General features: G+C 40.6%; 3 protein-coding genes, 1 long non-coding RNA gene and 1 other non-coding gene across 7 annotated transcripts in view; 1 reads left to right on the top strand and 4 right to left on the bottom strand.

Annotated features, from left to right (window-relative positions):
- The window catches only part of LOC126397908 (uncharacterized), a 71254-nt gene extending 68399 nt beyond the window's left edge, over positions 1-2855 (bottom strand). The window contains exon 1 of the long non-coding RNA XR_007570721.1: positions 2657-2855. This is a non-coding gene — a long non-coding RNA (uncharacterized LOC126397908). The remainder of the gene's footprint in view (positions 1-2656) is intronic.
- A 1896-nt stretch (positions 2856-4751) lies between these two features.
- pomp (proteasome maturation protein) lies at positions 4752-7257 on the bottom strand. The gene is given in 7 exon segments (XM_050056979.1): positions 4752-5126; positions 5224-5317; positions 5421-5522; positions 5910-5970; positions 6784-6881; positions 7190-7227; positions 7230-7257. Coding segments are annotated over 7 exon segments (489 nt in total). The 3' UTR covers positions 4752-5058.
- A 198-nt stretch (positions 7258-7455) lies between these two features.
- Positions 7456-7527, top strand: trnac-gca (transfer RNA cysteine (anticodon GCA)). Its single transcript has one exon. It is a non-coding gene; the product is annotated as a tRNA-Cys (tRNA).
- A 519-nt stretch (positions 7528-8046) lies between these two features.
- Positions 8047-9237, bottom strand: LOC126397907 (cytidine deaminase-like). The gene is made up of 4 exons (XM_050056980.1): positions 8776-9237; positions 8560-8671; positions 8341-8398; positions 8047-8255 (listed from the first exon to the last, which is right to left on the bottom strand). The coding sequence occupies exons 1-4, from the start codon at positions 8921-8923 to the stop codon at positions 8148-8150; spliced, it is 426 nt and encodes a 141-aa protein (XP_049912937.1). The 5' UTR covers positions 8924-9237; the 3' UTR covers positions 8047-8147.
- A 1587-nt stretch (positions 9238-10824) lies between these two features.
- Positions 10825-15840, bottom strand: LOC126397904 (protein MFI-like). 3 transcript variants are annotated; one of them, XM_050056974.1, is made up of 9 exons: positions 15781-15840; positions 14233-14323; positions 14057-14149; positions 13927-13980; positions 13617-13826; positions 13274-13404; positions 11986-12156; positions 11320-11375; positions 10825-11102 (listed from the first exon to the last, which is right to left on the bottom strand). In XM_050056974.1, the coding sequence occupies exons 1-9, from the start codon at positions 15783-15785 to the stop codon at positions 11035-11037; spliced, it is 879 nt and encodes a 292-aa protein (XP_049912931.1). In that variant the 5' UTR covers positions 15786-15840; the 3' UTR covers positions 10825-11034. The 3 variants fall into 3 exon arrangements, with proteins under 3 accessions (XP_049912931.1, XP_049912932.1, XP_049912933.1); XM_050056975.1 differs by having other exon boundaries at positions 10825-11080; XM_050056976.1 differs by lacking the exon at positions 11986-12156.
- Between the last annotated feature and the right edge of the window lie 5392 nt (positions 15841-21232).

Genomic DNA, 21232 nt, shown 5'->3' with positions numbered 1-21232 from the left:
AACATGAGGGGTAAAAGTGGAGGAGAGCACACCTGGGACACCAAGTGTCGCCTGTGAGCCCTCTGGAGGTGTCATGGGCCTATCAACGAAACTGGCGTAAGTTATGTTTAGTATTAATGGCCTGCATGAAACAAAGTAAGAGGGTTGGACTTCACAAAACTGTTGATTCTTGAGTCCGTATTAAAAAGCAACAACAACATTTTACCACAATAAGGTCAACTGCTTTACTTTTAATCATCACATTATCACACAACAAATATGAAGCCTATAAAGAAATACTGTTTCAGGAACTCCTTACACTGCACACAAATCACATCCTAATCTTTGCTGGCTGTGGTGCATCTTCTCCAGGCTGTTTGCTGACATGATCAAAGTAGCTTTAAAGTGTGAGTTGTTTATGTCGGAAAATACTGATTCAGCGTTTCCCAGGGGAAGTGTGTTATATGAATTTTTAATCAGTGGGAAAGTTTCACATATATTCCCCCAAAAACAAATCCTATCACCGGGTTTGAAGCTTCCTTATAGACATGCTGCATCAGACTTGCATCAGCAAACAGTTTGGGTCTGAAATGGATCCGTTACTGGTTCGTCATTAAAACCACTGAAGCAATACGCCAAGTTATAAAGAAGGCAGTAAATGGGTTTGAATAAACAACATGGATGGAAAGGAATGCAGGTAGGGGGAGGGTGGACATCGCTGGTGTCTGAGTTTTTAGGTTTCGTCATCTCGGTGTGAATTGTTGAGAGAAGTGCAGAATCATCAAGGCTTTATATATCTTATCTTATCTGTGTGGAGTCTTTCAATAAAAAATGTTAAGATAAAGGCCTCTGAGAGACGAACAAGGAGAACTTGTTTGGACACGTGTTCTGGGCAACAACAATAAACCAACGTCCAATTCATCAGGTTTATTAGAGTGTGGTGACCCATTTATTTTAACACATGCTCACCTTCACACAGGTAAAACACTGTATGTCCATAGTTCATCTCAGGTAGGTTTCCACTTAACAGTTTCAGAGTGCATCACAGGTAAGTGTCTATTCAACAGTTAAGTGTACGTTAAAGGTAAGTTTCCATTCATCAATTTCAGTTTCAACACTCATGCTGCCACACTCAACACGGTTACCTATATTGCCTGTGTTTTCCTGTTCTAGTGCGCCACCCCGTGTACAAACAACAAAACTGCATCTATGTACATATAGTCACTATTATTTAAACATGAATCAAAACAAATACAAAGAATGTTACTGTGGCTCCAACACTATTATATTCAAGACAGGGCAGACATCTCTATGGCCGCCATTCAGTCACTCACACCAAAACAATCTAGATCGATTAATAGCTCTACAGCTGAGAGGGAAAATGTATATTTTTGATTTAAGGGTGAACTGTCCCTTTAAATACGCCTCGCTCAAAGAGGAAGAGAGAGTGAGAGTAAACTCGGTAACGGTGGACAAGACAGCCTCTGTATCAGCCAGCAGTGCAGGAATTCATAAAACTTAACATAAATATCCTTTAAAGTGCTTGTTTTGTTTGTCTCATAACAGTGGTACATGTTTCTCTTGCAACTTATTGTTTACTTTAAAGAATCGGGCAAAACAATTTCCGGTTTTAGAGTCGTTACCTTGCGCATGCGTCGTGTAGCTGCCCACTGCTTTGTGCTGTATAAAATTAAACTAGCGAACCTCCAGCATACTGGACAAAGACACCATCAGCTTACTATTACTACTATTGACTATTATGTTTAGCTGTAGCGTAACGACTGTTATTTTGACTCTGTTGTTGTACAATCCTTGTAAACTGTAAGCAGACCGATTTCTCTCTCGACACTTAAATCATCTTTGAGATCCAGTCAGCCGCGCTCGCAACGGAATTATCTTTTTATCGTCACACAGAGGCCAAATATATCGATTTTTTTAATCATACCATAGTTTAGATCACATCGTATTCGCTTACAGTTTATTTAAAATATAACTCTTGCTGCTCATTAGTAAATAAGCTTTGTTTAAACTAAACTACTTCCGCATGACGTATTTTCCCAGCATGCTGCGCAACCCAGGATGTTTTCTCTTTATATGGCAAAATCTGTGTTATTAACATCAATCGATTATTGCATTGCCACTAATATTGTTCAGCAATGTCTGTACAATCCATACATGTGTATAGACAAACATTAGAAGAAGTATAACACCCTGACTTAGACACAATTACTGTGGCAGTGCTATAAATACCAGAAGTCCCACTACTCTCCATCGGTTGGTCCGAAGGCAGTGAGATTTCAATTGATTGCTACAGTGAGTTACAGAACCTCTACGTTTCTTCTCTCCCCTCCCTCACTGCCGGCCTTGACTAGCCTTTTGACTGTGTGAGCTTTAGTGGTTTTTTTTATATAGTCAAAACAAACGCGGACTTTTTTTTTTTTTAAATCAACAAAAACAAAAAAGTAAAACTACTTGGGTGAAATTTGAGTCAGATGTAAGTGAAAGTAGGTCAGTAAAATGCACTGGTTAACTCTTTGACACTACAGCCTCACTACAATTAACCAGAGAAGAAGACACAACTAACAATTAATACCAACAAAGGTCACATCATTTAAATGTCCTGCAGCTTTACAGCAGATTGAACATCACCAGAGTCAGACTGTGTTGTTGTTCTCACCTGGCTGAAGTCTCTCTGAGTCCAATGCACCTCGACCTCCTCCACAATCTGCTCCAGGTTCACTTTCTCTGCTCAGTGCAAAATATAACCAGTCCACTCGGCCTCTGTGTCCCAGTATAACCAGTCAGTTCAGCACCAGTTGTTCTGTATCACTTCACGCCTCAAATTCAGAAACATTGGAGCAGCAACAGGCCCCGCGGATCCGTCGTCCTCAATTGATACTTCAGCTGCACCCAGCATGCACCTCTTGCTACACGTGGGTGTGTTTGATTTGGGACACTTGCTGGCATGTTGGCCGGGTGGTGCAGTGCATCTGTGACAAGGTAGATGTGTTTACAGCAGTATACTCAGATGCACTGATGCCCATCTCAATCATTAATCAACCCATGATGACGTCATAGGTCATTTAATTTCCCCCTTGAGATGAAAGATCCCTGAGTACTTAGGTAAACCTAATGATTTAAATCTATCTATCTATCTATCTATCTATCTATCTATGTTTTTACACGGGTTAAACTGAAGCTGAAATTTTGAAAACACAAGAAATATTTTGCACTCTTGGTGCATTTGTGTTAGTTGTTAAATGCTTCAGACAGGGGCCTAAATATAGACAGTGGAGAAATATGGGAGTGCAGTTGTACTGGGGCCTGTGAGGTGGAGGGGCCCATGGAGATTGTTGGCCCTCCAACAATGTGTTGGGTGGAGAATGTGCCCTCATGTCACCTTGAAAATATGTCTGTGTTTAAAAAATATGTCTGTGTTTAAAGAACAACTCTCATTAAATTAAAAATAGTACCATTAGCTATATAACCTTGAAAAAGGCAAACCCATCTCTGTCAGTCAGTAGCACCTATAACATAATAATATGCTTATTCTATAACTGTAAATCAACTATTAAATTGTTAAATTAAATCAATATTTTTTTAATTTTGTTGGTATTTTTTGTTACATACATATATGCAGTGATGATTGCTGGGTAATATGTATGTTGATGTTATCCAATGTCAAGTCTCTGATCATGTGACAAGATATGTGCACAACAGCGTACACTGGGGCCCATTGTAACTACTTTACTCCTGACAGATGTATCTCACCTGGAGAATCTCAACTGTCCTCCATGGACATGTTGATGACCTGACCATCCCCACCTCATGCCTCAGCACCATGGGTGCCAGGGCTTTCAGCTGCACTGCACCCAGGCTCTGGAACTCCCTGCTCCCGTACATCTCACAGTCTGACAGCATCTAACCCCACCGCCCCTTTTGTTTGCCCAATTCATGTCTCTTGTTCTGTATGTAATTTTAATACTATCTAAGGTGAAGAATCTATGAATCTATGAAGAAGTCTACCACTGAGACCCTGACACCTTGCTATCTGGCCATATCAGTCACTATGCAGACTCATTCAGTTGACTATTTCCTGTCTACTTAGGCCAGAGGAGGAAGAAAAACATGAATCCTCTCACATGATCAAATGTGACAATGAGCAGTAAAACATAATACACTTCAATCAGCAGTAGCCTATTTACCATCCTTTATAGGAGGTATAACTGTCCCATCAAAAATAACAAAAAAACAAAGTTACTTTTTTTCTTTCTGTGATTTTCATTAGTTTCTAAGAAATGACATGTTGAATCAACTCCTACTGGAAAATATAAGTATGTGGCAATTTAAAAATGACCAATCAGCAGTTATCTTGTAGTTTAACAACCTATCCCATGGACGTAATGTAGAGTAATGGACTAGTAATGGATTCATGTAGATGATCAGAAACCAAAATAATTATGGACAGAAAAACTAATTATGTTCGGCTTCTAAGTGGCTCCTTATTACAGTAGTGTAAACACAGACCTGCAGCAGCTACAGTGTTACAGTATTACAGTGTAGCATCAAATAGTAGAAAGAGAAGCTACTAAATAACACTGGCTTCATCTTCAGACGACCCAAAATTTGTTGCATCAAGATTCTAGATGACATTCTGTAACCTGATCAAAGGTTATGCTATGATGCCACACAAGTATTTTACATTATTTTGATAGCTGTTACAGAAAAGGTGACGACACAGGAAGCTAAATCCCAAAACACATGCACCCACGTGATGAGGAAGGTTATGAATTTTATTAGAAATACCAGATGGGTTGGAATCATATAAAAGCAGCACTGAATGCTCGTCTGAATGACCCGGTCACACTCCAGATTTATTTCATCGTGTACAAGACAACCCCACGCACACACGCCCCACCCTTCCTTTGCCCGAGGATGGTCGACTCAGTTCTTCACAAACCAGACACCTCAGATGGTGATTTTGGTTGTTGAGCTAATGAACGATGAATGTATGCAGACAAATAACAAACCTAAACCTATGTGTGCAGCTGTGTATTATATGTGTGTGTCCATCTTGTTTCACAATAGACCCAGTTTGTATTCCACCATCAGGTGTGGCTCGCCCATCATCTCACTCTGAGCTGGATCTGCAAGGTGACAGGACACAAACACAGCGTGTTGGTTAGACATCACAGTCAGACGGTGGAGTGAATGATTCTGTGATAACGGGACGAGGTCACTCACCGCAGAGGACGTCCTCGAAGCCGATGGAGTCGTCGCTGCCTCGCAGTGTATCCAGAGCCAGGTTTGAACTCGGTAAGAAGGGCAGACGCTGGATCTGGAAGACGGAGGGAGAGACGCGGAGTTATGGAGAGGGGAGAGAAAGGAGGAGGGCAACAGAACTGGGGATGATTTACTGGGACATGAAGTTTCTGTGTTACCTGTCTGGCTGCTCTGTACTCCATCTGTAGTTTGAGTGGAGCATGAAGACCCTGGATGTTTCTAAGAGTAGAGAAGTTCATCTTGTCCTGGTTCAGCGTGAACTGCACAACACAGAAACACACAAAAATGTTCAGACCCTCACTGACAACAACAAGCATCATATACGACATTAAACTCTCACTTGTTCCTTTGTTTGCTCTGATTAATCTGGAGTAAGATGGGCCAGGCTACTGATCAGCTTCTGACTAATAAAACAGGGCGATCTGTTGTGTAGTTAGGAGCTATGTTAACGTAATACTACAGGTAATTCTGTTTCATTGTGTGTTTCAGGTCAGGTTTGCCTTTCTCACTGGGACACCTACATGTAACTGAGCAGCTGTGCTTCTCCTTTTATAACAAGTCAAAAGGACCATTCTCAAAAAGTCCACAGTGCACCATGTTTGAAATGACTCATGCTCATTTCTTCCAGTACATTTCATATTACTCACATTTTTCTCTGACAGCTCCAGCGGGTGGCTTGGAATGAGCTCATTCTTTACGCTGGTGAAGCTGCGAAGCAGAAGAAGAAATACAACAAGCAGATGAACATCAGTATTATGTGCCTGTAATTTGGTTTTAAAGAGGTGGGACAATTAAAAGTTATGATGAAAAACAGTAAACTTCCGTAGCTTTTACGCAGAGGTCGCTCTACAATCAAATATCCAGCATAGCCTGAACAAAATGAATCTTTGAGACCAATAACTACAGACACAGATATTAATATCAAGTCACGTGAAGAGGATATTTCACAGTTGAAAAATAAGCTCAGCTCTCTTTGGTTGACAAACTGTTGTGTGGTGTTTCAAAATGATTTCAAACATGTATGGAATTTTCTTCTTACTTAACACTACACATATTAGTTCATATCGGTGATAAACTAATATCGGCCTGAGTGATTCATCAGTCTGGCTCAACAACACACTGGATTACTGCTGTAAATGAAACGGATAATCAGGCAACTTAAAGGAATAGTTTGGATCTTTGGAAGTGGGGTTGTATGAGGTGCTTAGTTCCCCATATATGCTCTGGTCAAAGCCACCAGACCACACTGACAAACTCAGAAATTTCAGCGAGCTACTGGACTACCTGCCCAAATTAGTAGAACAGTTTGTGTTCATGTGTGTCCAAACTATTTTTTATTTAAAGCAAAAGAATAAACACTGAAACATAAATGAAATGTAAATGTTAATAGATGATGTTAAATCATGTTTTGACAGGTGTCCACATCAATGTAGTGTCAAAATACAACTACAACCAGCAGGTTGGAGAAGGTTTATAAATACAGAGTTAGGTTAAACCTGATTCATTATGTTTGTGTCTCACCCGCTCCGCAGAGTGTCCTGCACACCATAAGCTCCCTGCGGAGATAATCCTGCCACAGGCACGCTGTCTTTCAGCTGAGAGCGGAGTCCTCGAGTATTCTGTAACACACACAAAACAATTCACATTTACCCTCTACTATTGTTAATACTGAGTTAACAACCGTCAGCTACAAAGACTGAAAGCTACATTCATCTTTAGCTAGGTTAGGAGCCTGATAGCTAGCCGCTGTTAGCATTAGCTTCGGTGACTAATCAAATTCACAACTGCTGGATTTCAGAGGGTAAAACACAGAGGACAAAGATGCGAGTGGGTGAAATATATATATGGGTTCACCTAGAAAACAACTACACGATAATCAATATCGTTAAGATGTGATAAATGATGTGAGATAAGAGTGTAGCCTCACCATTATGATGCCGTTTCTTCCACTTTCTTTTCCCTTCAATTGAATATCCGGTTGAGTCGGGTTTTCATGACGACACATCCGGTACAAAGCCGTTGTCCAATTTACCATTTTGAAAAAACGTTGTATTACGAAAAACTGTACGCGGAGTATGTTTATTTATTAATGACTACAATATATCTTAGTTACATTATATATTAACAAATAAATAGCGTACACTGTACTCGTAGTTATCTTTAAAATGTCTGCGAAGTTAATGTACTGAACACGGGGGTATAGCTCAGTGGTAGAGCATTTGACTGCAGATCAAGAGGTCCCCGGTTCAAATCCGGGTGCCCCCTCTTTTCGTACAACTTTTGCACTGTGTTATACTTTTGTAGTTCCAGTATAAACCTGTAAATACTAAATCCTGCAAATGTGAATAATATCTGTACAGTGTCTTACAGGAAATAGGCTGTGTGTGACAGTTCATGTTGTGTTAGCGGTAGAAAATAACTAAATTGTGATACTGACAAAAAGAAAAGTATAGTTTATTCTGGGTTTAAACTATCTCCCTATTTTACTTGTATTATTATGAGCAATCATTTTACCACAGCTTGTTACCTTATGATTCCTTCACATATTTACAGCACGCACCCAACATATTTAAGCTTGTAGTAGTTGTTATTATCTTATTATATAGAAAGGAACATTCAAATGTTACAGAGGTGGAAATATACTAAGTAATGTATTATGTAAAGTAATCCAAGATAATGTCAGATAGGCAGCTAGACTCTCTGTCACAAGACAAAATCTCCGGACACGAGCCTTTAAAAATACAAGTCTTTATTTCAAATCAAATGACTGACTGGTTATACACTTCTAAGATTCAAAACTAGGTGTCACAAAAATCAAACAGTGCTCATCACTTCATACTTGATGACATCTAGTAAATGCTTTAATGTTTCAGAGAGTCCATCTCCTACTTCTTCAGGTACTCGGCGCCCCATGACAGAGGAAGCAGCTCCTCCAGTGACATCATGGTGTAGGATCCGTCCACCTTGGTCATGAAGACGGGTATATCACCAAACTGAGAGGGGAGAGACGGGGTTTGGAAGATGAAGGCAACACCACAAGCAAGTGTTGTTTTCACATAAGGGCTAGAGCTGCTTTACCTCTCTTATGACCTGTCGGCAGGCGCCACAAGGAGGGATCACCCGGTCCTCCAGGTCACTGTAGAAAGAGACTTCTTAATGAAAGTCTGGCTCCTCACTTAGCAACAAATTTGACATTTCATTTTATTGAAGCCATTCTAGTTAAAAATATTTTCTCCGTGTCAACATGTCCACTTAAAAGCTGTAAAAATGCCCAAAACAAAAACATAAATACGGCACCTAGACACAGCGATGGCCTTGAATTTCTTGTATCCTTCAGAGACAGCCTTGTTTATGGCCGTCCTCTCTGCACACAGACCCAGGTAGAAGCACGCGTTCTCAACATTGCAACCTGTCAGAAAAACCAAGAATATCACCTTCAGTTTTTACTTATTTCAACAACCAGATTACCAGCTTCTCTCACTCATACTATTTCGAGTGTAGATCATGTTTTACCTGAGAAGATTCTTCCATCCTCTGTGAGCAGGGCTGATCCCACTCGGAGCTGGCTGTAAGGACAGTAGGAGAACTCTTTGGCCTTGTGGGACTCTTGAATCAGAGATTTGATCCAGTCGGCTGCGTCTCCAGTCTTCAGGTTTGCCATTTCAGCTGCTTTGGTTCAGTGCTGCCGGGTTTCAGCTGCTGTTTCTGGAAGGATGATGGAGGGAGGAGATTAGTTAGTGGAGACAATACTTTGAGAGATGCTATTTATCAGGCTGTATCAGGCTTTTTAAACATTTATACATTTACAGTTAATTTAGTTAAGCTATAGCCAGATGAATTAATCAAGTGTTGTAACCCAGCTTTACCTTACCTGTGCAGGTGTGAAAGGAGTGAAGTCAATGGCAGTTTAAATACAGTAAAATTACCACACATTTGCGTGACAGATTTGGGTAACAGCAATGCAAAAGAGTCAAATTTCACCAGGAGCCAATTCTCTGGGTGAAGTCAGTCGTTTGAGGTCACGATCCGTTTGATCTAACCCCAACCGTAATTCTAACGGCTCATAACTGAAATGATTAAAATAACTATATTGTAGCACTGTATGTACTGTGTAATTTATAACTTTTTTTTAGCCCAAACTCGAGCCACAGACATCTTTGAGTTCAGTTTGTGTCTTATTATTTCAGTCAATTACATTTTCCCTTCTCTTTCATAACTATAGGCTTCTAAAAAATACAATTAGCCTATGATTATCCCTCAAGGATGTATAGAGATACATTCATCCATCCGTTTTCATCCGCTTATCCATGGCTGGGTCGCAGGGGCAGCAGGCCAAGCAAAGCACCCCAGACATCCCTCTCCCAAGTGACAGCTCCTCCTGGGGGACACCAAGGCATTCCCAGGCCAGATGAGATATGTAATCCCTCCAGCATGTTCTGGGTCTGCCCCGGGGCCTCCTACCAGTGGGCCATGCTTGGGACACCTCTATAGAGATACACTGACACATGAAAACAAATGCAATGAAGAGGTAGATTATCAGAGAATTACAAAACAAATACACCAATACATAAACAACAGCTGTACCAAATAGTTTGAGGCTTCATTCGTAATGTTTTTAGCATTCTAAATCAACATTATGATGTTGTGCTGCTTTTTTGAATGTCTATTAATTTTGTTTAAAGGTCCAGTGTGTAGGATTCAGTCGCATCTACCGGTGAGGTTACAGAAGTGAAACCTCTCTTGTGTGCCAAGTGTGTAGAACTAAAGTGGCCGATGCAAACATGCAGGTGGCCCTTTGTAGAGCCGGGTTTGGTTTGTCTGCACTGGACTACTGGAGAAACAATATGGCAGATACCGTGGACTCCATCTGTAGAAATAACGACTCATTCTCATTCAACCCCGTCTCTACCAAACACTTTCGGTATGGTACCTTTAGAACCAAAGACCTAGACTCTAGTGTTTCCACCACAAAAAGTACCCTTAAATGTGGGCGGAGTTGTTGTCACTCACTGCTCCATCCAGCACTCGCTGTATTTCCTCATTATCAGTGACACACAGGGAAGTCTGCACCTCATTTGAGAGTCTCTCTCCATGGGGATAAACTGTACACTGTCCTCACAGTAAGCTGCAGTGACTGAACCACGAGGCACAAGATCACATCTACAGTACATAAGGCAGGTAAGGACACAGGCTTTTTGAGGACTCATTTTGCATACACAGTTGGTATGAAGAGTCCAGGACACCTGCTGATACCTTTACCTGAATTTGTATTTATGTATATAAGAGCCAGGCAAAACATTCAAATGACACCCGTGGGTCTTGTGATAACCAGAGGAACTGTGAGACATATTAACTCCACTCTGTGGGAGCAGCCAGATGTCTCCGCTTATAATCAGTTTGACCCGGTGTGACGTCACTGAGATTCAATAATACATCTGCTGATTTCAGGTCACAGAAGTTCAAACACTCATTTTAATGAGTCATAAAAAATAGTTACATGAACAAAATCTACTTAACTGCTGCAATAACACACATCACCATGAGATAATCACATTGATGATACTTTATTGTTTTTAAATGATTACTGCATCGATGATAACTTCATTGCATAGATAATAAGTCTGTAGTTCTTTGGACAGGAACAGGAAACAATGATTACAGGTTTGTGTCCCATCTTACAGACACACTAGTGTTCCCTACTGTTGTGGAGATAAAGTGTGACTTTAGAGAATGCTAATTGTGTACAGCACAGATACTTTGATTCTGTTTTACTTAACTGTCCTCATCAGCCACAGCAGCAGACTCATGTGGATCTAACCTGGGGGGACATGAAGGAACATCTGTAAGAAGAAGAAGAGGACAAGAAAAGAGAGAGAAGACAAAGGTCAAAGGGAGAGAAGACCGAATAAATGAGAGCAGCTTAGTGTCAGTAGGGTTTGGATTAGAACAGAGGAGCTACAGCCTCAAACTGAAACAGCACATGGCAGTACAGCCTACCCTGTGAGGCATTAAATAGGTAACAAGTCATTCCTGTGAATGAAAAAAGATTGTTTTCACCTTTGCTTGGCTCAGAGGAGCAGCTGCAGGCCAAACCTCTCCACTCACGCATATACCTGCACAGGCAAAACAGCAATATATCAAAATATGTACCCGTCTATTCAACAGGAAGCATCACAGTGTCCCAAAGTTTTACTGTCTTCAGCTCATCCAAAATTCTGCTGCCAGGATTTTGCCTTGGGCACAGAAACATGACCACATTTTATTGGTCTGAGCTTCCTTACACCGGCTACCTGTTGCTTTTAGGATAGATTTTAAGGTGTTATTGTTTACTTACAAAGCCCTGAGAGGCCCTGCTTCAAGATAATTATCTGGGGCTGTATTCACAAAGCTCCGTGAGATTCTAAGATGCGTCGCTCCTTGACATTTCCAGGTCCAGATTAATTCAGAAAGATGATAAAGCCTTTGCGGTCAGTACTCCTGGACTTTGGAATGACCTGCCTGAGGAGATCAAGGTTGCAAACTTTGTCTCATCTTTTAAATCACTTCTTAAAACCCATGTCTTAAACAGCTTTTTGGTGGTTTTACCTGTGCTTTACTTTAATTCACCCTGTTTTTACTGTGTGCTGAGTGTTTGGCTCTTAGTCTACACTGTGTTTTAAAGGGTGCAACATAAATTAAGTTTACAATCATTATTCCTGGCTGACAGTGAGCAGAGGATCTTACTCCTCAAAGCTGAGAGTGTTGGTCCAAGCCAGCAGCTCATCCAGCTCCCATTCTAGTATCTCATCCTCCCCCATATTTTCAGTGATGTCCATCACTTCCTGGGCTGAATTCCCCACCAATGTCACCATGTGTCCATGCACGGGATGAGTCTGCACACGACCCTGGTTATACCTGTGTGTAAGGGACAGAAGATCTGATGACGGGGAATTGTGCAGAGTATTAAAAAAAAACAGTCCAAAGGGAAACTAATTGTTCAATTCACTCACCATAATTTTCAACCACATGGTGGCGCCAGAGGAAAAGTCAGAGAATCACTAAAGTTGGCAGGATTCATCCTCTAAAGACCAAAATTTCATAATCCATCCAACAGTGTGCTGGCCAACATTGTCCTCCCTACAGCCGCTCCACTAGCACACATAAACCCATCAGGTCCTTTGTAACACTTGTCAATTTGTCTTTATCAATCATTGTTCATTACTTGATACCTTCATACAAAATACGCCATTTTTAGTTTAGTGTCATATATAAAAAAGGAAATATGTCATTTCTGGCTACGTGGATTAAAGAGTCACAACTTTTAATTTATCATCAAAATACTGTAGCAGTGTTCTGTTAAGCGACCTAGGGTTATCAAAGGTTAACAGGAAGTTATCTTTGGGATCTTTCAACTCTGTGAATGGAATATAATCATAACACACAACAGACACAACACGGTTTCTACAGCTTGAAGTAGTTTAGATTTAAGATGTTTTAAGACTTTTTAAATGCCATTCAAAATGAAGTTTATGACCAATTTTATGATAACCAAAAAGAAACAAAGAAAACCAAACTAACAAAAAATCAAGGGTCAAGGGAAAATGTGGCCCAAATATTAACTGTAACATAAAACGTGACATTTTTGTCTCATGGCAGAGGTGAGGGTAGAACAGAACAGTGAAATAAACACATCGCATTTGTTGGCGAGTCTCCTTGGCGACTTGTGTTTCTCACTCTGCACTTGGGATTCCACTGCCTGGATTCCCATTGTGCTGACCCTGAAAAACTTTTAGCATAACATACACAGAGCCTCCTACGCATCCCCTTGGACAGTTTCAGCCATACTGCCAAAACAAATAGCCAATTTTGGTTGAATGTGCACTTCTGCATCTCGTCCAGGGTACAGTGACAGCTAGCTAGCAGAGAGTGGATCCTCTGGTCTGAGACTGACATTTACTGTTAATCTGTAATCGCCACTCAAGGCCGCAGTGGCTGTTGCACGGCAAAGGACAAACAAATATTAAAAACTTACATCTGCTTCAGCCATTCAATTTTCCTCTTCTTCCGCCACTTGTCTACATCCTGCTGCCGCTGCAACCTGGAATAGTGAAAGTCCATTTTCGTGTTGGCACTGATCTCAATGGGCTCACCCATGGGAAGCCCCTATCAGAGAGAAGAAGGAGCACGTAAACAGACTTTATAACATCTGATTTAAGTGACTAACAGTTGATATTATATCTGACTTTGTTCTTCATTAAATGTGAGCATGTTATCGTGTCATAAAAGGCTAAATTACATCATACTTTGGCAGTTTTGCACCTGTATTTGTACATATAACAGGCAGAACAGAACATTTTCCTTGACAAGTTATTCACCTTGCAACAGAAGAGCCTCCAGCTGTTGTTCTCCATGCGCTGGTACCATCCTGATCGGTCCTCCTGCACAAGAGGCCAGCTGTTGTTGGCCTGCCGGGCCACAGGCCTCTTAAGGCCAGGCTGGGTGTAGTCCTTTGGGCTGCTGGCACACACGTCCATGACGGGTCGATAGGTGAAGATCTTATAATAGATGTTGGGAGGAAAGGTAATCTGAAGGCAAAGGTACTTGATGTCAGCAGGTATGTCTGAATTATCATATTCACACAGCTGCTGAGTGAGTCACCACGGCTTATGTATATTTAGCTCTCACCCCTCCGAGTCGAAATCGGATGAACACGCCAGCAGCAGCATCCAGTAACTCTGCCTGCCACAGGAGGATCAGATCTTACTGTTACTGTTTAATTTGTTGTTTTCATTTTATAGATCATTGTTTCTGTTACCTCTCGAGGATTGACAGTTTTGAGGATTGTGTGTGGATCCCCCTGGTTGCAACGGCTGATAAGCTCTTTGAAATACTTGAAGACCTCCCTGTACTACAGTTTGGGGAGGAAAAGAAAAGTTTTAGTTTATGCCTGTTGACTTTAATTTGTGCATTTTCAAGAGTGTGTGTGCCCACCACATATCTTCGCCAGGCCTTCTGAATTATTCTGGCTGATATCTGCTGCAGTGTCTCCTGGTGGGGCTCCTGGGGACCCTCCTCCTGTAAGCTGGATGCATATTTAAAAATGAGAACAGAAGAAATGATGAGGAAAAGAGAAGGCAGACAGTCGAGGGCAACTACATTTACTCCAGCACTGTATTCAAATACAATCTAGACTTTAACTTCTTCTCCACTTCATTGTCACACTTTTTATTCCACTACATTCATTTCCATAACCACTTATCCTCTCGAGGGTCACGAGGGGGCTGGAGCCTATCCCAGGACACACCCTGGACGGGTCGCCAGACTATCGCCAGACTACCAGACCACAATATTAGAGTGAGGGCAGACATCTCCAACACTCTGCAACTCACACCAAAACAATCCAGATTAATAAATAGCATTACATGTAAGAGTTAAAATATGTATTTTTGATTTATGGGTGAGCTGTTCCTTTAAAGATAACACATACAGTGTGAGCCACCGAAAAAAATAAAACCTTTGTGTCCAGCTCAATTTAAAGATGACACAATGGCACAGAATCATGTCTGACAACAGTTTCAGAGTTACATCCCTACAGTAAATATTCCAGGGTCTCTTGGGCACACACTCCAGAGTGAGGTATGTTTGAATATCCCTTACTGCACCAGTTCAGTAGCGTACACTAGAAGGGTACTTTACCTCCATGGGGCTTTACAGGAGCACTCTGCAGGACTTTTGTTCATGACACAAGGACTTGACGAACTCATTTATGAACTGCACACTCATACAAATATCATCATCTCAGCTAATACAGGCTGTGATTGAAAGGTTTGATTTGTTTAATATATGCACGTAAAATTCAGGATTGACCCTTCAACGGCCTATGTGAGAATTTTTATTGTGCATGCTCTATACAAATATCTAGTAGGTGTCGTCAAAAAAAGTAAGTAGGTGGTAAAGGTAGTTTAATGCTATATAGTAAGCAGGTGTACATTTTGCTGATGCAACTAATGTGTTTTATTGAAATTGAGTATTATTAAACTTTTACTATTTGTACATAAATACAGCACCTGAATCCACCTTTAAAGATCTGAAAACCCCTCTTATTGCAGGATTTAAAGGCTGTTTCACACTGAATATATGACAGGGCTTGATAGGGTGTGAACCCACCATGGGATCACATGAAATGCCATTAGGATCACAAGAGAAGTCAAAGACTGATAAATTCATAACTATTTGCTGTGATATATACTCCAATAAACAATGTCAAATTGTTCATCCGTCACTGAAGTCCTTCAGAAATATGCTATGCTCGTTTTTCAAGGAATAAAACTCTAAGTGGCACCATGACTGGAGCAGGCTAACAGCTAAGCTAACTCTAATTAAATTAATGTTAGCTAGCTTAGTCGTGATAAAACAGTTGAAAACTACATTAAACAGACTACACACTGGATTTAACATCTTGCCCTAATCAAAAAACTTTACTATGTTTCACACACACGCAAATAAGTTAGTCAAACAACAAGCAAACAATAAAATCACCTCATGACTTCCGCTGTAATTAGACGCAGCCTGCTAACGACAGTTGACTATTTCATTAACAGGTTACCTAGCAACCTAGCGTGTCAATCAGCGTACCTTTTTCCGGAAGTGCTTTCAAAACAAAAGTAGGTGTTGAAAATGGTGGTCAATTTCGTCAAATACCTGCTCATGAGTGGAAACAACGGAGTATAACACCTTTGTGATATTTATATAAATGCTTATTTTTCTAATGACAACTTCTCATTGTCTCATATGATGTCTGATCCAAACACATATGCTTTTATTTTGAAGTCAAAGTCATCTGAGATCAGGTAGCAGATTCAGACTTTACACACTAAACTGTGTTGGTATATTTGGGTGCTATGATGACTGTCACAAAGATAATACTTCTTTTTTATTTATTAATCTAATTTTATTTTATGAAGAAGATGGACCCACTCAACAATTTCTTCCTCATAAAACAAAAAACCTGCCAAAATGATAAATGTTTGGAAAATCTTTAAAATTCTCAAGTGAACCTTCTTTGACATCCACTTCAATTTATGTTACATTTGTTTAACTTTTGTTGTCCTTTTCTGTTTGGTATTGTTTTTTGTTTTCTAAATGCTCCATTTGTATTTGTATTTTTCTGTTTCTATATGTTTCCACTCTTACTGTATCTTAAAAGCTGAAAATGAAGTTTATTATTTATGGAAAAAACGAAACTCTGTTGCCAGACAACTAAATCAATTGTACTGAGCAATAATTTAATTAAAAACAGCTCACTTAGCTTCTGAGAGGAACACAGACCTGATTTATCTGTAGTGCAGGTCAAGGTGAATAAAAAGACACTTCCATGTGTTGGACATTAGATGGAGCTCTTTAGCAAGCAGCTTTTTTTTTTGGCTTTACTACCACTCACACATTGCACATGCTGTTGAGCTTATGCATGCGTGCGACACATACATCACATCTGTAAGGATCTTTGTAAAATCTGTAATGAGTAGCCAGGCCCTCTGGCCCCAATCCACTCTCCCAGTTAGTCTGTCAGACAGTGTCATGCAGTGTCATCACCAGGCTGTGTGTGCGTGTGTGTGTGTGTGTGTGTGTGTGTGTGTGTGTGTGAGATAACTGTTGTTGTAAGCAAATGCTGAAAATTAGACCTGTTGATGTGACTGAAGTGATTTCATGTGTCTAAAAGACTCTTATAGAGAGAGTCTTATAGAGAGAAAAGAAACACCCTAAAGGACACATATTGATATGCACGCACACATAAAATCCTGTTCACACAAACCACAATCACAGTTTTGCTTATTTTTCCCATTTTCACAATGAGTTGTAATGGCAGTGACATTGCAATCATTTGCAACAAAAGGTCCGACAGTGAAGGAAATAATTAAACACACAATATCATTTCTCATGGTACCAGCCCTTCAAAGGCCAACACATGCCAGATGTGTTTCCTGGCAACATAAAGTCTGCTGCTTCATGTTTTCAGCGGATTAAATGTTATTAAGGCCAGACACTAACTTGTCACCAACCAAGCATGTGTGCCAAACCCAACTGAATCAACCCAGTTAAAGCTGAATTCAGTCACATACAAAAATAGAAGTCTCAATTTCTGCCCTTTCAGCTGTGACGGTCTCACACTCCACACTGAAATTGACAGTAAAGTGAATGCACAATGAGGAACTCTCTGTGTATTTATGAGCTTCTGGATATTCAAATGAACATTTTTGTGGCTCACAGATAACGCAGGCGATCGTTCTGTTTGCTCTCCAAACAAATTGTGCTCATAATTCTGAACCACGCTTGCTGAACGCTTGCTGATGTGAATAGCTAACTAGACAGATGCCCGTTATGCAAATATCCACAGAATGCATTTCCTCACCAAAGCCTGCAGGCATGTAACAAAACTCAATCCATGTTTCTTCAAAGCAGAAGTCTTTCTCTTCTTTCAATCTGTTTGTTTTCTCTTGTCTCTGGAGGGAACGCTCTGTCATCTTGACTCCTAACAAGGACACACATTTGTATCAGCTTGGTTCCCAGACTTCCCATAGCGGAAAATATTTCATTGGTCCATACTCTTGAAATACTTTTAACTGAAATTAGATATCTGAATATGTTGTAGACCCTTGAATTGACCACCTGGTTAAACGTTCAACTCGTAATTTGTGCTGTATAGAGAGGAGAGAAGAGCTGTTATTGGACCCAGTTACCCACAATACAATTCATATCCGAGTGTGCGATACAAATCAGTTCTATAAAAGTGTAATGAGTGTGAAATTGAATTGGTTTTGCGTATTAGGTTTGCTGTTGATACAGCTGACAGTTTTGTCCTGTGTGATTAGAGAAATTACAGCTCTGCTAATTTGTTGATGGCTTCGTGTTTTAATTAGTTTGGAGTTTGCTGCCAAAATCAACAGTAAACCACATTATTGACAACTACTGAGAGAGCACAGAGGGGGGGTGAGTCATGGGGGCCTGATGAAAAGAATAAGAGGTTACTTTAAACTTCACCTTAGATTATATCTGAGCAGATGGAGGGAGAGGTGATGAGAATCCAATATAATATCTAATTCACTTCAGCGCCTCAGCATTCTCCAGTGAGTAGTCTGTAGCAAAAAATGGGCTAGGTATCAGTCGTCAGTTCCTGAGGTATCAAAGGGTGTAGGTGTTGTTTCAGCATTTGAGGAGACACATATGAAATGGTGGATTTGGGGGTCCTCAACCAGAAAAGTGTCAAACACTTAATTTACTACATTGTGTTGAATTTTATGGTGTAAATGTCTTTAATTTTGTCAAAACAGCTACTACAGCTGCTACTCTCACTTTGTTTTTATTGGGTGGGACAGATGCACATGAGACAAGCTCATGGAGTCCAAGACAAATTTCCCCTTATTGTCCCCGAAGGGAAATTTGTCTTGGACTCCATGAGCTTGTCTCAGCTCATGGAGTCCAAGACAAATTTCCCTTCGGGGGCAATAAACTATCTATCTATCTATCTATCTATCTATCTATCTATCTATCTATCTATCTATCTATCTATCTATTCTTAATTTTGAGGGGGAAAATCTATGCCTATTGTATCAACCAAAAACGTTAATGTTATACACGTGTGGTGGCAGCATTTTACTTGACCGAATGCTTCCATTTACTTGATGGTTGCAGAATAAAGTAGAAAAGGTTGTATCAAATAAAGTACAACAGGTATTGGTATCACTTTAAGGCTACTGGTACTGGTAGTCCATCCATCCATTTACTAACTGCTTATCCTCTTGGGGGTCGCGGGGGGGCTAGAGCCTGTCCCAGCTGACATTGGGCAAAAGGCGGGGTACACCCTGGACAGGTCACCAGACTAACACAGGGCTGACACATACTGTAGAGACAGACAACCATTCACACTCACAGAGGAAGCTGGAGTACCTGGAGAAAACCCACGCCGACATGGGGAGAACATGCAGACTCCGCACAGAAGGGCTCCTACACCCTGGATTGAACCAGGGTGAGGCGACGGTGCTAACCACCACACCACCGTGCTGCCTAGTATTGGTAGTGGTACTTTAATTTTGTGAACAACACCCAGCCCTAATAAAAATTATCTTTGTATGTGTGGAATAAAAAATATAGGTTCTGATTAATTTAAGGATGTGATTATCTTGTGTATCATTTTGCTGCCTTTTGTCCTCTGCTACTTTCACTTTGTTTTCTATTGAGTGGGACAGATGCACATGTTCTTAATATTGAGGAGGACATACCCTCCCAGGCAAATCTATGCCTATTTCATCAACCAAAATAACCAGTACTAAGAACTATTGAAACCTCTCCAGTCAAATGATACCTGCATTCAATCCTCTTGGTACCCAGATCTAGAAAAACATTTGTATGGTTTTGCTCGCAGCCAATCACAGCAAATGTTCTTTGCTTTAATGCTACGTGTGATTGACCCACTCCTGCAGCAGCTACATACAGTCTATGGTGTGGTGAAGTCGAGCTCAGTGTATTTGGCAACGTTGGCAGGTCAGCGTGCTGAGATGCTACCAAAATGTTCAAAGATATGGTAATAATACACGCCTATGGCATCTGGTAGTATTGTACACAACTGAATGCTTCCATTTACATGACGGGTCCTGAATGAAGTACAAAGGATATATTAAATGAAGTACTCTAAAGCAGTGGTTCCCAACTGTTCCAGCCATGGCGTCCAGATTTCTCCTTCATCATTAGTTCAAGGTCCACACAGTTTAATTTATTAAGCGTCCTACTTGCGTCATCAAGCTAGTTTGCAGCCTGTCTCTGTCAAGTACCTGTCCATTAGACAGAAACGGCAATTTAAAATAAAAGCTCTGTTCCAGATAGTCACTGTACTTAAAAATCAAATTTGCTTTTTGCAAACTTGACGCATCTGTGAGTCTATTGTGGTCCATTCAGAATGGATCTGTGACCCACTTTTAGACCGCGACCCACCAACTGGGAACCATTGCTCTACGGGTATCGGTATCACTTTAAGGCTACTAGTATTGGTAGTAATGTTGTAAGTTTGTATCAACACCCAGCCCCATTGAAAATTATCTTTGTGTGTGTGGAATATAAAATAATGTAAAGATGTCATTGTGCTGTGTATAATTTTTCCTTGACCTGTCCCTGTACACCCACCGACAAGAAGAAAGGAAGAAAAACGTTCTATGTCCTTGTGACACAAGGACAAAATTCATATTCATACCGTTGCCATGGGTGTCCCTATTTTCATATCAACCCTGCATGTTAACTAGGTGTGCCAAATTTAGACAGCCTGTGTGCCACTGAATGATGTCTTACTCCTCATCAGCCTCACACTGTAAGTTATTTACTTCCTTTGATGTGTGATTGTTAGGGGTATTTCTGCACTCATGTAAATGGCTTTTACGTCAGATCTCAGGAGAGATGGTCTCTCTCTCTCTAAAATGGAGACCCTTTGTCTTCGCAGACACTCGTCAAAATGACACAAGCACAAACACAACATCAATCACTTTATGGAATTCAAACAGCCAAAGGAGAGCTGAAGTCTTTCACAGATATTACAGCATTTACGTCAGAATCTTGGCTTCAACAATCCGACCCCCCCCCAGAGCATTCCTCAGGGCAGTTTGTTCCTGCTGCAGGGCAAATTGTTCCATTCACAAAAAGGAGAGGGGACTGTTTGTACCTTTAACAGTAGGGGGCAGTGTAAGACTAATGCACATGTTATAAAGGTTAAAGACACCTGGGAAAACAACAGTGTACAAGAATATTTTGAAATATATAGATTACAAAATACTGGTTTACATTTGTGTTTTTGAATGATAAAACCCATGATGCAACAACTCAACATGTCAACACCTACTATCCAGTACCAGGTCATAACATCAGCATGTGCAATAAACCAGATCATTTTTGGATATGATCATGCATACTTAACTACCATTACCATTACTGACATATCTGGCACAGTTGA

Source organism: Epinephelus moara, chromosome 11, assembly GCF_006386435.1.
Source record: "Epinephelus moara isolate mb chromosome 11, YSFRI_EMoa_1.0, whole genome shotgun sequence".
NCBI classification, from domain to species: domain Eukaryota; kingdom Metazoa; phylum Chordata; class Actinopteri; order Perciformes; family Serranidae; genus Epinephelus; species Epinephelus moara.
The sequence above is the reverse complement of the archived record's forward strand: the minus strand, read 5'-3'. Positions and strand labels throughout refer to the sequence as shown.

Bases quoted from the DNA above. Each gene is read 5' to 3' on its own strand.
- LOC126397907 (XM_050056980.1), bottom strand. From the start codon at position 8,923: ATGGCAAACCTGAAGACTGGAGACGCAGCCGACTGGATCAAATCTCTG. The intron at 8,672-8,775 runs GTAAAACATGAT...TTTTTCTGACAG, and splicing joins GGATGGAAGAATCTTCTCAG to GTTGCAATGTTGAGAACGCG. The intron at 8,256-8,340 runs GTAAAGCAGCTC...CTCCCCTCTCAG, and splicing joins GCCGACAGGTCATAAGAGAG to TTTGGTGATATACCCGTCTT.
- LOC126397904 (XM_050056974.1), bottom strand. The intron at 11,376-11,985 runs GTAAGATCCTCT...TTGCCTGTGCAG, and splicing joins AACACTCTCAGCTTTGAGGA to GTATATGCGTGAGTGGAGAG. The intron at 11,103-11,319 runs GTGAAAACAATC...TTCTTCTTACAG, and splicing joins CTCCTCTGAGCCAAGCAAAG to ATGTTCCTTCATGTCCCCCC.